Genomic DNA, 17987 nt, shown 5'->3' on the forward strand with positions numbered 1-17987 from the left:
ACTCCAGTCTGTTCATACTCTTCTCTTACTATGATAGCCTATCTGGAGTCCAGATAGGCTTCCATCCATGTTGGAGCTATCCTTTGCTTCAGTCTTAGGTAGCCCTCCCTGAAAATTCTTATTCTTGGCTGTATTTGCTGCCTTCCCATCACTGCTACATCAAACAGGATAAAATGGTGGTCACTAAGGGTGATTTTATCTGCAACCATCCAATCATTTAATCACTGACCTTGTTGACATGGCACAACCACACTAGTGTTAAGTCTATCCAGGGTAGAGAGCTACAACTCTCAAAAGAGGGATTTCATCGCAGTTCACACACTAGAACTCTCACTGCCTACTCGCCTTACCTAGCAAGTTTTTCCTATGATTCCTGTTGTTTCCATCAAATTCTATCTACTTAGCATTAAGTCCCCTCCAACGACTATCATTTCACCAGGGGCTTGGAAACTTCACCAAAGTTTCTGAAGACGTCCAAAGTAGTGTTAGGGGAGTGATGACAGCTAAACATTACCAGATCCCAACGTCCACCAAGACGAAACCATCACCTTCACCACTGCTCACCATAGGGATTCCAGTTGCTGGGAAGCCAATGGCAGTAAGACCGCTGCTCTGCCACTGAGCTAAAGAGGCAGCCAATGGCAGCATTCCTGAGGGAGTGCTGCCATTTTCAAAACTACTCCTCATTTTCAAAATGAGGAGTACTACTCCTCATTTTCAAAACTCTCATCTTCCGTTCTCGTATAGCTTATTACTTGTACTGTGACCCTCCTTACCACAAAAGTATATATCACTGTCTTAGTGCATTTGTCCCTTCTGTGGTCTGGTTTGCCACAGTTAAAGCAAAGTGCAGACTGATTCAGTGTTTTGCATTTTGATGCTGCATTCTCAGACTCCCAACATCTGAAACGTCTGTCCTCCCTTCCCTTGAAAGCACACAACAATGGACTCATAGATTCTCTGGCCCACAATTGCTTTGGCAGCCTTTTCTGTTATATAACAATAACATTCTTTGTGTTTCCATATACAGTTCTGACTGATGTTAGCTTCAGTACCTCCTCAGCTTCAATGGTCTTAGATACACCCTCCGTAATTATCAACTCATAAATCTTGGCTTCAATGTCCTGTATATCCACCATAGTTTTCCATCGGATCTACTCCTGTATCAACTTCAATATCTTCCACCTTATCTTGCAGGACTGTTTTGAGAACCTTCACAGCTTTTGTCTCAGCTTTTATTCTGATTTTAACCTCTTTATTGTCAACTTTTCTCAACGACAGTACATCACCGATCTCCTCCACTGGAACTTGCTCTTTCACCACTTTCAATAGGTCGGTGTAAGATTTACCAGTCAATCTGACTACTAAAGTCTTGCTCTCAGTCACCTCCTGTGGCATCTTCATCCTGATGGCCCTTCTCGTTGTCTTCTTTCCTCGTCTGGACTTCTGGATGAAATGGACCCCGAAGATTTGCCCATTCCTTCTTCCAGTATAGTCTAGCAACCTCCTATTGGACATTTCTGTCATGTTCCCCGGCAAACCAAAAACTACCATCTCCATCTAAGCCAGGATCTTCTCTACCACCCTTTTGATGTCACATCAGAACCTGCGTTTCCCCTTTAGAAGTGTCTACAGTTATAATGAACATCAGTCCTGTCTTGAATGTCAGCTCTTTGCCCAGCAAGACCACCCTATCATTTTGATCTCTAATTAGGTGTCTTGTCTTTAGCTTCTTGGCCTTCAGTAAGCATAGCAAACATGGTGATTTCTGGCAGCCAAGTCCTAAATCCAAATAGAGTCATGTTCCCCATCAGTTCATTCCGTGATCTCTTCAGTCTACTTCAAAACTTCACTAGGCCATCTCTTTATTGTATTTTTTTAGATATGGAAAAAACAAATAATATGGTTAAATGCTTTTTCTATATCTATTGTGGCCTCTTCCCTTCCTGAATTCATATTTTTCTTCTTTAAAAACTTACTCTATTTTATTACATATTTTTTTGTTCAAAATTCACAGAAGAATGTTTGATGAATGCAAAATTAAACTAACTGCTCTGTGATCTAAATACTTTATGGCATTACATTTCTAAGGATTGTAATCATGGTTGTATTAAAAAAATCTTTTGGAGACTCTAACCTTTGTAGATTATAATATTACTTGTAATCCATCTTCATTGAAAGCACTAAATCATTTGTGATGGCAGCTAATTTGTAACCACAGGCTTCCATTCTTCATATCATTCATATGATATATTGTTGTTCATATTCTTCATATGTTGCTTATGTAACTTCCAATTTTAAGATTTCTGCTGCTACTTCATGTTATTCAAAATTTCATCCTGATCTTCTACAGGGAGATCATTTGGCTTTTGTGACTAGTACTACAATAATAATATTTTTGTGTAACAATTCTTCATCTCTATTGGCAATATCTTTAATGCCTGTACTTACTCTCCACTTATCCCAAATAAATGTTTTTAATTTTCTGCACATTACATCATAAAATAAAAATATCTTTGAAAAAACATTTATTGATATTGCTCTATTAAATAAGAACGATTTTATATTTTTAAATAAACTGCAGCCTCCAATTTATTATAATTCATGGCAACGTATTAATGATTTTATAATTGCAAGTTGTACAATTGAAAAAGCTCTTCTTTAGAGCATATGATATATAGTTTCATCCTGATCTGTAAATTATCTCATACTGTGTTCACTACTTTCTAATAAAACATGTTGTCCTATTGAGATTACTTATCAGTCTTAAAATTATTTTTTTTTTGGTGGGGGATTTAAGAAATTTTCTTACTGTATTATTACTAGTATTACTACTATGATTATTACTTTTTTCAATGCAAATATTTATTATTGTTATGCCATCTTTTTTATGTGTATCATTAGTTTGTTTGTAATCAACAGGTATGTCTGGTAGACTTTCAAGTGGCCCGTTATGGTTCACCAGCACTTGATATTGTCAATTTATTATACTGCTGCACTTCACATGAACTACGTACATCTTTTATGGCACAATTAACAGAAGATTACTATTCAACACTGTGTGTGACTTTAGACCAGTTGGGATGTCCTGAAAATCTAGTTTTCTGTAAAGAAAAGCCTCTTAAAGAAATGTAATCACAGAAAATTTATCCTTTTTTTTATTAATGTTATATTATTACTTTGATTATTCATCACATTCTATAGTTTTTTAATCTGTACAAATTTAACTCATTAAATATTTAGATCTAATAATGTAGTTCATTTTTGGAACAGGTTTAAAAAGAAAACAGTGATATTTGAAGGAAGCAATGAATTGCTTCTAATGAAAATAAGTATTCAAAAAGAGAGACATATTGCAATGGAAATAATATAAGAAACTGTTACAGAAATCAAGTTTAAAATTAGTGACTAAGTAAGGAAAAAGTGTAAAATGTAAAGCATGTTAAAAATATAACCAGTATTTTAATCTAATGCTTATATCATTGCTGCTTTAACGTTAAGATGTTGTTCAGTGGGAATTTTTGAATCAGTGTAAAAATGAAGTATTGATTGTCAGGAATTAATCTGTAACAACTAATTGTGTTTTATATTTATATTTAAGGATGAGTTTTTCTAATATGGCATCATTTGGTATAATAATTATTATATATAATTTTAAAAAACAGCTTACCAAATTCCAGTTTATTGAAGGTAGCAGAATAGCCAGAAGCGCTTGAGGAAATTAAAATGGAATTTGGTAAACTGTTTTTTAAAATTATATATAATATTAAGGATGAGTGTTTGTAGTCTTATAAAGCTTAATGGTAAATGCATTTTATTCACTATTGCAGGTCTTTGTGTTCTTTTCTTATGTAGGAAATAATGTAAGCAGTTTAAACTAGTGAATTATGGGAATTTAGTCTATACCAGAATTTTAAATTCATGTGTTAAGAGTTTAATGCTGCCTTTATATATGTTGATTTCTGTATTTTTCAGAGAATGTGGATATTTTTATCCAGCTTCTTGCTTCACAATTCTTGCATTTCTTTACCCTCCTGACTGCTAAAAATTTGAATGTTACCACTTGAACATCTATGCATGATACTACTCAAAGGTGTTTTTCCACTCTTCCAGTCAGGAAAAACTCTGTTTTTATATTTTTCCTACTTACAATATTGAAGATCCCAGTTTATCCTTAAGGGAGACAGTTCTCTTTTAACAATTGCTTCTTTTTTCTGAGGTAAGTTTAGTCAATTCTGATTAATTTCTTGTTCACCTTAATAAACTCATCTTAAGATATATGTCTGATCTTTTCCAAAAAAAGCATTTCATTTTCAACTGAAAAGATTTCAATCTCTTTAAACAAGCACATCTTCAGCAGATTGCCAGCTTCATAGATAGAAGTAGATGGAAAGATGGTTAGGTGTATCCCAGACATTTAAATCTTGCTCATTTAAATACACTACCTCCTTATTGTTACCTTTTATGACCACATAGGATTACTTTAGTCAGTCCATTATCCAAGTTTCTTCAATGAAATTGTTTGGGTCTTGCGGCCCTCCCAGTACTTTTAATATGTTCTGATCTTTGTGCTCTTTCTAGTGTTGAAAATGTTCGTGTTGTGAGTGTGAAGCTAGAGTTTTTGTTCTGGATTTTCTTGTTTAATTTTATCTTATCTGTGTTGTCTTCTAGTTCAAGACCAATTTCCTTCAGATCCTCTCTTATTTCTCTGATCTACCTGCATTCTGTCTTGGTGTTTTTGAATCAAGATTGTACTGTATTAGTTGTTTCAGAAATCTTGAATCTTGCATTCTCATGATATGTCCAAAGAATTCTAGTCTCCTCTTATGTATGGTATCAGTGATAGGTTCTAACTCTTCATACATGACTTTGTTGGGCAAAATCCACCACTGCCTGTCTTTCTGTACTTTTCATTGGTGCAGGTTTTTCCAGTTCGTCTTTCGATTTTCTGTAGTCTATCTGTCTTTGATTGTTCGTTCAGGTGGAAGACTGTTTCTGTGGCTTCTGGTTTTATAGCTGTGTTGTGGTGGCTTATTTTTGCATTTATTAATAAGCATTTTTATTGTAAGTGTACCAGATTAATTTTTGAGCTTTAGTTTTTTTTGTTCTTATTTGGATCGAGGTTTTTTTGTTTAGGTTGTTCGTTATTATTCCTCTAAGGTATTTAAATTGGGTTACTATTTTGACTTTATTACTGTTTACATTTACTTCTTTTAATTGTATTGGTTTTGGGGGCATAAGTTTTGTCACTTCAAATGATATTTTGAGAGTAATTTTATCTGTAATGTTTTGAAGTTCTAATATTTGTGGTTTAGCTTTGTCGATGTAGTTTGCTAGCATTGTCAAGTTGTCGGGCCAAGACAGTGGTTTTGATTTTTGGCCTATTTTTACTTTCAGGGGCATTTTTTGAGCTACTCCCACATTACCATTTCTAAAGTATGGTATAATAGTAGCGGTGAGAGCCCATCTCCTTGGCACAGTTCTGTTTTGATCTCAGGTGGTGGCATCTTAGCCTTTCATCTGGAGATCCTGGGTTTGAATCACAGTCAGGCATGGCATTTTTCATACGCTACATTTCCATATCCTGTGCACAAGCTTCAAGCTTATGTGCCAATATCATCAAGAAAAAAAATGGTTCTGAGAGCTCGCATCTGAATTTTACCTTTGACTTAGTGTTTGTGAGAGTCAGTTTTATCATGTTTATTAGTTTGGTATGTAGTCTGAGAGGTGTCTTGAATTTTTAGTAGGGATTCTCTGTGGATGCAGTCAAAATTTTTCTTGAAATTACAAATGTTACCACCATGTGTCTCTTTCTTTTCCTGTTGTAATCCATTGTTAGCTTGAACTCATGATCTGGTCTGGACAGCTCCTCCAGGGTATGAAACCTCCCTGGTATTCTTGAGTTGTGAACCAATCCTGTTGAGGATGATTCTTGGAAGAATTTTGTATGATGTATCTAGGAGTGAGATTCCACTGTAATTATTAGGGTCTGTTTTGTTCCCTTTTTTAGAATATAGATTTTATTAAATGCTTTTAGAATGAGTGTTGAGATTCTCGGGGATTGTGACTTGAATTCTTGTATGGAGTTTATTATTTTGAGGCTGACCAAAACGTCTGTTCCAAACTGTAGGACATTTTTCATCACTCTTCCCAGGTATACATTTGTAGAACCTATATCAAGCATCTTGTATCATAGCATCTTGGTCGGTGTTTCTTATTTCCTGCAGACCCATGATGAGAATTTTGTGTTGGTCCATTAGGCCAGTTATTATTTTTAGTTTACTGGTCTGCATGAGCGAGTTTACATTGTTTGTGGAAATGTAAGCTTTGGTTTGATTTTGGACTTTGTATTTTTCTTGTTCGTGTATGTAGTATTGGGGCATTCCAGTGCTTCTGATCGCATATTATCTTCTAAGTAGCAGCCCACCATACAGTGGCAAACAAATTAATCCGAACACATTATTTTTAAAAGAAAAAATGTTTAGTAGCCAAACTTAATAGTTTATTTGTCCTCCTTTGTTTTTGATTATCTCATTAAGCCTCTTTGGCATTAATTCCACTAAGGTAGAACAATGATTTTTGATTTCTTCATCTCAAAATACCTACCTGTATCACTGAACTAATAAGGTCAGTTTTTGTGCTACAATTCATTTTCCCAAGTCTTATTTTTAGTATGGCCCATAAATTTTCAGTAGGATTCAGTTTACAGGATTTCCCTGATCACAGCACTCAATTTTTTTTGGTTTTTAAAGAACTCTTCTGCTTTCTTTGACGTGGGACATGGTGCAAGGTCTTGTTGGAAAATGATTTCGGGGTTCTTCTGCACAAGTGGGACTATTTTTCTTTAGCATATGGTTAATACCAAAGTATTAATGGGTTTCTTTGGCATCTTTTGGTTCTATTTCATCATTCCATTCACAGACATAAGTGTTCCTGGCCCTTCATGTGTAAAATATCCCCAAAACATCTTTTTGACTGGGTGTTCGGGAGCTCGTTGCAGATGTGCTGGCTTAGTAGTCTTCTCATCTGCTGACTTACAAATGTAGGCTACTCTCTCGTGTTGGACAAAGAAATGAGTATGTCTAAAAGATAACTTTTTTCCACATCTCAATAGTCCATTCTCTATGTTTCTTTGCCTATTTAAGTATTTTTGTCTTAATAACCTGTCAGTAACTGCTTCTTTTTAGGTTTCCGAGCAATCCTTCCCGCGGCCAACAATCTTCTATGAACTATGTGATATCAGAAACATTATCCCACTCGCTCTCAAGTCTCTATTAAGGTCAACAGCTGACATTTGAGGATTAATTTTACTTTTTCTTATTAGTAATTGGTCCTGTGTAGACATGGTTTTCTGTTTCCATTCACATCTCCCTTTTCACTTTGTTGAAACAGAACCTGTTTTCCTAAACCTTTTCATGATTTCATTTACAATAACTAACCCCAAACTACACTCACTGTCAATCTGTCTTTGGGTCATTTGTGTGTGTTGGGACAGAGCAACATAACCTGAAATACCAAACAGCAATCAGTGTGCCACAGAACAAAAATTCCCTTTGTTCGCTACTGTATCTAAATGCTTCCTTCTCTGAACTCTGGTGTTGCTTGGTTCAGTTGGTGGAGTATTCCTAAAAAGACATTTCATGATTGTCTGCCAAGGGGTCACCTGTGGTGGTACAAGGTCCTGAGTTACAATTCTATTTGTGATCTAGTGAGGTGTGATTTGATGATATATGAAGCTGTGAAGTTTGTTTAGACTCAGTTCACCAGACAGATTTTTCCTAATTGTTCCAGATATGTCCAGGCACATCTCATGTAGGCTCGCTCAATTTGACGTTTGTGAAAGTTGTTATTTTGGAAAAAGTTACAAAGTATGATCCTAATATTACTACCAAATATTCTTGCAATTAAATGAATTAAGTGAAAAATTTAGCATTACCCAACAAGCACCATAGTCTGTAATCAGGATTTTTGTGCAAATCGCAGGTACAAAACAGAGTCTCTAGACAATGCCACAAGATAATGAGATTTCTATGATATTTGCCCAAGGAAGAAGGGAGCAAAACCACAAAACAGGGAAATTTTCATAGCATTTACTAACAGAAGGAAAGATAATAAGATGGATCATTGGTTGGAGAGTAAGATCAACCAACACAAGAATTACAATATTTGAAAAATATTATGAAAGTATAAAAAGTAGCAAGGATCTGCCTGAAAAGAAGCAACGCTTTATGCATCAGTACCTACCCACCAGGAATCCACACTTGCACAGGGGGATCACAGTGCTAGCAACCTAAAGGATAGAAGCAGTACATTACTGAAAATACTTTTTTATTAAAAAAATATGCTTATAATGTACTGCAACAAGTTGATTTTTTACAGAAATAGAAATGCTCTATACCTAGTGTGCACTTGCAAAAGTGTAGTTACACTTTTGCTTGTAAAATTATATGATTAACCTGCACAGTAATCAGCCTGAAAGTTGAAGATTGAATGTTTAACTTCTGCTTAAATGAAAATTTTAAAATCTTGAAGCAAAATTACCTTTTCAAGATATTACATAAATTAATTTTCATGTATCTTTAAGTTAATTTTTTTCATTCTTGAATTATGTTGTATTTGTGATGTATTGAGTATGTTGTATAATGAGTTGTATTTGAAACCATGTTTGTATACCCTGTTACAATCTGTGTATTAATTTGAAACAATATCTCAGATATATACATATATTTTTTCAGTACACAATCTAATTTTCTATTATATACTCTGGAACAACTATTGAGCGGTATCAAAGTGTAGTAAAACTATAAAAAATTTTAATTTCATTTTTATATCTATTTACCAGATTTTTATTGATAATTTTCTATTATACGATAATTCTCCTTCATTTTTAATTTAGCTTAAAAAAAGTCATGTTTATTTCTGTCTTATTTCTAGTATAGAAAACTTCAATGGAAAAATCACACATGCACACACACACGGTGAATCAAATTTATTTTAATATAACACAAAAGTAAAATGATATCATTTTTTTCTTTCTTTTAATGAAGTTAATTTATTTTGTAGGCCATTAATATAATTTGTTCCAGTGTTTTTTTTATGTTTTAGGTCATTATTTGATTCTTCTTTTTACTCCTTTCTTCAGTCCAGTTCTTTTCATGACTTTGTTACAATGACTAATAATAATTTAAGGCATGAGTAATTGAATGCAACCTCTTGGATTACAAGAGGCAACTTATAGATATACAACATGGGTAACAATAGTCCTTCACAACCATTATGATTTATTTTTATCATATACAAAATGTTATTTTCAATATGAAAGGAAGATTTGTTTAAAAATTGCAAAAAATTCTTTAAGTTTTTAAAAGTTATCAAAAATGCTTTGTTATCAATACTTTTATGTAAACTACAATCTTTACCCAAAGCTTTGTTACTTCTAATAAATAAATTTTCACTGTATATCGTTTGTCATTCATTCCTTCATTATGAAATTTTCATTAAAATTAGACTCATTGACTTAGCAATGAATGATTAGGTGACTTAGTATGAATTATTAGTTACTAATATGCCATGTGTACCGTATTGGTAACATTTATTCAATTCAATCTTAAAGTTTTAATAAACCTATACACATTAAATATGTATTTTTTTAATAGGTTGCTGAAAGAGATACACAGATGTGGCCGTTATGGTTTGGGTCTTGCTATTGATATGATACCAATATGTACTTGTGATTCAGAAGAAGCACCTGATCTCTATGAAGCACAGACTCAAGAAGAATCAGCTGAACCAGTTTCATCATTTAATGAACAGTGCCAACAAAAAATGTCTGAACTTGTACAGGAATTAATAGATAATGGCGATTTATAAATATGAGGTAAAACAAATTTGTTTATAATTAATAATTTTGACAATAAATCTAATTTTTTTGTGTCTCATCTTCCAGACTGTTTTCTTTTTTATGATAATTTTTTAATAAATAAATAAATATTGTGCTATTTTTCAGAGGAAGGTGCCATGTTTTTATTGTTCTATGCTCTTTTAATTGTATTCTAATATTTTTGGTTACAATTAATAGGACTTGGCCCCTAGCTAACTGCTGATATATAGTGTTATTTTTTTAATTGAATACTTTCTTTTATTACTTGAATTGTATGTGCAATATTAATTTTTTTAGAAAAATAAGCAGAATATTGAAAAAGAACAACTATTTACAATTTCTGCAAGTAGCATTAATTTAGAAAATAGTGAAAGGTAAGTTTCACTACACAAGAGAATGAGGCAAGGATATATCATTGCCTACAGTTTTGTCTTTGATTTTACACAGAAAACTTAAAAAGCAAAGTGAATTTAATATATCAATAGTTTTATTTGTACTTAAAAAGTAAAAATGTTGATTATTTTCCTACTTTAACCCCTCTTCTTTGTTCTTTGTTCAACCCATAATGAGTTTTTGTGTTATAATCTGAAACAGAAATTTGATAATGGGCATAACCAATCTTGCTGTGCTTTAATAACTTCATGAAATGTAAATGTTTCTCTGATTTGAGATCAGAATAACATTTCAGTCACAAAAATAAAAATTTAAGATTAGAATAATGAGCAACATCATTAAGAAATGTTGCAAACAGCTTCTGGAACACTTCGTAACGAGGGAGATAAGTAATCTCCCTTTTCAGTATTGTGATGGGAGATCAGTATTGTAAATTGTCAATAGAAAGGAGGCTAATTACCAAATTCCGGGTATTTTGAACAAGCAGAATTTATCGACATACATATTATTTCATACATTTAAATGTTTAACTCATCCATATTTACTTTAAAAAGTTATACAGTAATAAAAAATTAGGCATTATTTTAATTACATTTATTAAAAAATAAATAACTGTAATTACAATTTATTTTAAAAATTTACTAATCTATTTTTGTTCATTTTCAGAATGAAACGCCTGGTTACTATCAAAAAATTTCTTAACTTATTTGAAAGAGCACAGATTACTGATGTTAAAAAATAATTATACTTCTAACTATAATTTTTTTCTAATAATGAAACTTTCATTAATACACTATTAACATGATATACTGAATAATTATTGCAATCACATATACTCATATTTTAATCGTTTTTTTACAATTAAAAATAGCATTATTGAAGTACTATGTTTTTGTGCTTTTTTTGTTAAAATTTTCTGCACCTTAAACATATTAGTCAGTAATATTTCATTATTTAGTATTTCCTATTGTCAGGTCAACTATTTCTTGAAAAAATATCATTAAAAAAATCTTTTATATGTGTTATGTGCATCACATAAAAAAAGGTTGTAAGATACAAGGATGATGCGAGATATAATTGAGAAAATTGCCAGAAAAGGAGTCAGAATGTTGTTTATGTACTTCTGAAGGAAGAAAAAGAAAGTCAAGAACTGTTTCCACAAGGTGTAACAAGGGGTTGCATGGACAGTGCTATCTGAAATATAAATGTTAGCCAATACAGAAAACCAAGACAAAAATTATCATGTACTTTAAAATTTCTATTTATCATAACAAAAATAATATTTCAAATTTCATACTTATTATATGATTTTATTTAGTAATCTATGTAGATTTTATGGACAGTGCGTTTTCTTGAAATTAAGTATAATGTTAAGAATATAGAACAAAAATAAACTTTTAGTATTTCTTTTTATTTAAAAAATTTAATTTTTGTAATATTAACATTTTAAAGTGAAAAATAGGGCATTTTCTAAACATCATCCATCATATTCTACATAATTTTCTGGGTAAGTGGTATTTTTTTTTTAATTTATAAATTGAAAACAGCATGATATACAATGGTTTCAATAACAGCTCTGCATGCCAGGATAAAAATTATTGACAGTTTTAGCACAACCCATTCCAAAATAGTTAATAAATATTCATAATATAATACACACAGAACTAAAATAACTACTTAATAATTAATATTACTTAAGTAATTGTTTGCACCATCTTATTCAAATTCATTTTATTGTTTATTATCTGTCATTATTTATCAATTCATACAATTCACATATCAGTTAATTTTTTTATTAATGAAAAACACTCATAAATCAGTTTTCTGGTTCATCAACTAGTAAATTCTTTTTATACAGTAAATTTACATCCTGATCCCTGTATGGGAAGACACCCACCTTGTGATGATCCCGGTTGGCACATCACCCCCTCCATTCCTAGTCCTGATGGGCTTTACTGGAGGTCATCTTTTAGACCCTCTAAACTTTATAACATAACACAGTCATCAGTTTGGCCTCAAGTCAGGATGCACCAATGCAAATGCCTCAACAGACATTTCCATCACTGGATTAACTACTATCATTAATCTACTATCATTTTCTTATGGCCTCTTCCAACAACAACCACCTACCGTAACTTACAACCCGCAACTATCAAATTAACCGATTTGTGGAAGCGTGATCCCCACGTCTTCCTCTAACAGTGAAGGTTTTACACAAAACTCTTCCTATATCTAACTTCAATTAGACTATGCACTCACATTATTCCTTGATTAAATCTTTAAACACCAAAAATACTATCCTCATACCAACAAAACAATTGTTGATCGCAACAGCAATTTTGTCCTACAATTCAATTTACTCAAAGTGCTCTTGATTTACTTAAAAATCAAGAAACAAATTTAATAAGCCTCTAATGAAAACATACCCCATCTCTGCTCTGCTTTTGGGAGCGAGGTCAATGCCTATCCCCTCCCACACCACAGCGTTCTCCACACATCCTAAATGGTGAATATCTCAGCTAAGTGGGGCTCAATGCCATAACACCTACCTTGGTGAAGCAAGCACACAGGCAAGCTCCTAGCCACCTAGTTACTATTTTATCAATGCATTTGTAACAGCATCAAACCCCTCAGCCTTCCACTTCAGGGGTAAGAATCTAAGGAAGCCAGCAACTATGTTCCATTCCCTTTCAGTTTTCCAATTAACTTGCGATCAAAACCAGGATTGATCCATGTTTAGTTACTTTAGTTAGTTTCGTACATTTAGCTTCATATCTGGGGTAGACATTATGACATGGCGCACATCATCAATGGCCCTGCACTGAACATAGGTTAACCAAATTTGGTTTGATTAATTCAGGCTTATGTCAAAAATGCACCATGTCCAAAAAGATACTGTGTAATATGCCAATTGGGCAAAATCACATAACTATCTGCATACATCTCACATCAGGAAAAATACCATGCGTGTTACAGATAGCTATCAGATGATTCAGTCAACCAACCTGATCTGCCATAAATGGAAACCTTGGTCATCTATTTCTTTTATGCACCCAGAGGTAAGTTGCCTACCCTCTTAGCATCATAACAGTACTTTACAATTTAAAAACTATAATTGTAGTAATATCAGTTTAAATTTATGTTAATTATTATTTGTTCAGGAAGTAAACATTTTCAATATATAATCCAAGTTTTAATTCTTAATGAGTTTGATACACATTTTTACTTAAAATTGTCAAGCACCTAACATATAGTGGGAAAAAATAAAAACTACAGCAGAAATTCATCATTTCTATTTCTGAGGAAGATTTATAAATAGGTCAAATTTGACAGTCAGTCCATATCAACAAAAAAAAGACTGTGAACATTGGTACAAAAATTCATACCAATTAATCTTCTGGTAAAAGAAGCTATTTCTTCTTGGAACCATAAATATAATACTTACTGCGAGACCCTGAAAAAAATAACAGTTATAGTTACCGTTTTACATGTAGTTAATACTATACTTTCAAGTTATACTTGTTCATAAAAGTAAAAGAAACTTAGCAAGGAAAACATCTTGTGGCACTGAGCTTCACGACTCCAAAGTTACGAAACAGCCTATACTGAGATCTAAGGTGGCTATGTTGAAAAATTATTGTTTTAAACGTTTTATAGCTCAATCCCAAAATAAAAATTTGCTTAAAAATGCTTTTGATGTTGTTGTTTTTACTTGCCAGAAAGGCCTTTTTTTGTGTTTTATTCTTATCCACAATTATGAACTAATGCAAAGTATTAATTTCAATTCACAATAGACAGGAACTCTTCTCTCATGTGATGAGAAAACAGAAATGATTTACAATTCAGAGGACAGTATTGTCTTAAATTACAAGCCTTTAAAAATGAGTATGACTGAAAAATAAGTTCAAGCAGATAAATAAAGTAGTTCAATGAAGGATTTTAAAACTGTAAAACAAAAAACAAACTGTTACACTGAGATAATCTCTACTATATTTTACCTAGTTAGGACAGTTTTATTCTCAACCATACTTTCCTTATGATAAATGCAAACAATTTCTAAAAGCATTTGTAAGTAAGGTTTACTTCACTCAATAATAAATAAGTACCTTATTCAGAACTAATACTGGGTGTCCAGAAAAGAACTCCGGTTTTAAATAAAATTTACTTACTGGCTGAAAATGTGGGCATAATTATCATTTAACAATATTAAGAGGTTTTAAAATTAAACAAGGTTTTTGATCTTATTACAAATGGAATCGATTTACATCATCTATTAGCAAAGCAACTATTAGCAAAGATTCATCTATTTAAGTTACACAATGCAAAGTTATATTACATATATTTCATGTTAGTTATTTAAATTGAATAATAAATGAATGATTTATTCAATTGTTAACATAGAATTTTCCAACCTTGTAAGTAATCATTTTGTGTAGACATAATAATGTAGATAATCACTTAAGTAAAAGGAAAAGTCAAAAAGAAGAAAAAAAAACATTTAATATAATATATATTTAAATAATTTAAAATTACAAACAGATAAAATTTCTAAATTACAATTAATTAATATTAATCATAAATTTTAACAGTAACAATAATGAAATAATATGACAGCCTGAGAATGTAAGACGATAATTTTATTTTGTTGTTTTTTACATCTTCCTCCTTATTCTAAAAATATTTTTTATAAGAATCAATACTAAGTTGTTCATTAAAAAAAAAGGGCAAAAACTAAATGATGTTGTTACAACATGTAATATAAAGAAAAAAAATTTTGCATATAATAGTAGTTAAAAGTATTTGTTAAAAATAGTTAACTGTTAAAATTTTTTTAATACATCATAATATATATATAAATAATATCATTACTGATATAATCAGATGGTATGAATACTATAATTGACTACAATAATCTGTATAACAAAACACAATATATCATACACAAATATAAAACTATTTAATTGACTAGAGAAAATTATTAATAAAATGTTACATAACATAAAAGTTAAGCTCAAATACACAAGTAATAACTCCATACATAACTCGTAAGAAATTTACCACAAAGAATTTGATATAGCAATCATGGATAACCATATAGAATTATTGTTTTCAGTACATGAAATAAGAATGGATTTTGGATATGTTGTTTTACCTGTTATTCAAATAATTACTTTTCATAACTCTTCATGGGTATTGGCAAGAATTCACAATAGGTAAAATATTTTGGATATGTATGGATTTATATATTGCAAATTAAATAAATAGGTAAATAATAGGTGGATAATTGGCAAGATATATATAATAAATTAAACTTGATATAATTATATTGACAACAATATTATACTGAGTCAATTATATATTGACTCAACAGTCAAAGAAAATTATATTATAACAAAAAAGTTCAAAAATTAAAAGAAATAATGATAGCTGGTATTAAAAATGTACATGCTATAGATATGTAAATGGAATTTGGTAATATATACGTATTAACAGACAATAACAAGATCAATTCTTTATTTTGAACAGTTTAAACAGCTTAAATTAATTCAAAAATTTGATAAATATGTAAATTTAAATCTATCTTACGTTTTCAATTTTTATATTTAACAACATGTTTTGAGAACTAGTTCCTGTCATGAAGTATGGTTGTATTAATCTGTTATTGCTGTGATGATGAAGATATAATACTAAAGTTCATATATTTACATATAATATACATTTTACATGAAATACACTTAAAAACACAAGTTGATGGCAACAAACCTAAAGATACATAGTTTAACATTTGCATGTACACATTATCACAGAGCTAATTTTCCATCCAATCAATACAATTTTAAATGTGAATTATGTTCATCGATGTACCTCTGCTGCCAACTTACACAATCTTATATTTTAAATGTACTTTATGTTAAATATATACTACATTCATTTCAATAAAGAAAAGTTACAGTCATTTTTAAAAACTGAACTGAATAATTAAATTAAAACCAGTTCTGCATACATATTGATTTGTAATCATTTATTTTTAGGTTATCATTTATAGGTTGTAATCATTTATAAACATCAGAGTAAAAAATTAATAAAAGGATATTAAGCATCCTGTTAAAACACTTTAACAATTGTATAAACAAAAGGAGACCTATGAATCATTCTTAGTAATGCTGTTGTATAATTAATTGTAAACTGATATAATTAGGCTTAATTTCCTAATATACACAGAAAATTTGCATATATTTTTAAATGTATTTATTTTATTTTTTAACCAATTATAAACTTATCATCCAATAACAACCATTGATGCAGGATGGATTTTTGTAGCATAGATAAAATGCCAAGTCTGATTGAGATTTGTACCCAGGACCTATTGGATGAAAGGCAGAGATGTTATCACTTCACCACAGAGTTTGGCAGAATAGTAGCTCCACCAACCTACATACTTCATACAAATATAGTTTTAAAACATATCTAATTTATATAGCACATATATATTATATAAGATAATCTTACCTTACCCAAACATTTTCTTGTTACTAGCACCTTGAACCCTAATTATTCACTATTAGTTAATATAAATTACCTAGATATAACTATAAGATTTTCACTTGTAAAACCTCTTATTCACTGACATGCCAATAAAAGAATGAATTAAATTGTATTCCTATTAGGTAATAATTGGTATTCACAATTGTACCAACTTAGTTTAACTCTATAAAATGTATTTGCCAATTTAAAAAAGTCATTGTGTTTTTATGAGCTAAAGAATATTATATATAATATTCTTCAAGTTATTTTTATTTTTTAAAATTAAAATATACTTCCTGAGTCTAAAAAATATTTTGTAAATTTTTAGTTTTAAACATTCTGTAATTTTTAGATTAATTTTCTGATTTTTTATTTTTATTGTTGCTTTAATCTGTGTTTTAAAAATATTACTTTATATTTGTTTTAGCCAACCTATGAGTGGCAGAGTGGTAGCACCTCTGCCTTTCCTCTGGAGATTCTGGGTCCGAATCCCATTCAGATATGCATTTCACTAGCTACAAAAAATCCATTTCATTATTATTCATTGGCAGTTGTTACAGAGCACCAGACAAAATAAACATAATATAGAGGAATTAATTGCTGTTGGGCTTTCTCTCTTTCTTCAGTTACAAATATTCAACATATCTATTCATTGTTTCAAGGGAACAGATTGTAATTATTGAATTGTGTCAAAAATAAAAACTTGTTTTAACTACATAATTATATTTCAACATAATTGCTACACTTTCTTTATACCTTTATAGCTGTATTTTTCTTAATAATGTGTGTGATTGTTAAGTATTTTATTATTATTTGTTTTACATTTTTATGAAAATGTATTACATAGATTTTTACCATATAAATTAACTACTTAATTGTATTATTTATCATTATTTAATATACTAAAAACAAGCAACTGTTCTTCTCTGTTGTGGAGTGGCAGCATTTTTTCCTTTAATCTGAAAGGTTCTGGGTTTGATCCTGTTAAGGCTTGGGAATTTTTCATACTGCTACTACACTCATTTCACTATAAATAAAGAAAAAAAATAGGCTGATTGCAATTTTGTCAGCAACACAAATTGTAACTTTTTGTCAAACACAAATAAGTAACTGAAAGTAATAAAATTACCAAAAATTTTTACCACTTCTGTACTATTTTTTTTATTATTTTATTCTGTACTATTGTTTT

At 30.8% G+C, this 17987-nt stretch overlaps 1 protein-coding gene across 1 annotated transcript in view; it reads left to right on the top strand.

Annotated features, from left to right (window-relative positions):
* Window positions 1-11613, top strand: part of LOC142324499 (uncharacterized) — a 55352-nt gene extending 43739 nt beyond the window's left edge. Inside the window, exons 7-9 of the mRNA XM_075365326.1 lie at window positions 2923-3131; window positions 9657-9877; window positions 10940-11613. Of these exons, the coding sequence (XP_075221441.1) occupies window positions 2923-3131; window positions 9657-9870 (423 nt within the window). The 3' untranslated portion in view covers window positions 9871-9877; window positions 10940-11613. The remainder of the gene's footprint in view (window positions 1-2922; window positions 3132-9656; window positions 9878-10939) is intronic.
* Window positions 11614-17987: the final 6374 nt, after the last annotated feature.

Source organism: Lycorma delicatula, chromosome 5, assembly GCF_047948215.1.
Source record: "Lycorma delicatula isolate Av1 chromosome 5, ASM4794821v1, whole genome shotgun sequence".
Taxonomy (NCBI): Eukaryota; Metazoa; Arthropoda; class Insecta; order Hemiptera; family Fulgoridae; genus Lycorma; species Lycorma delicatula.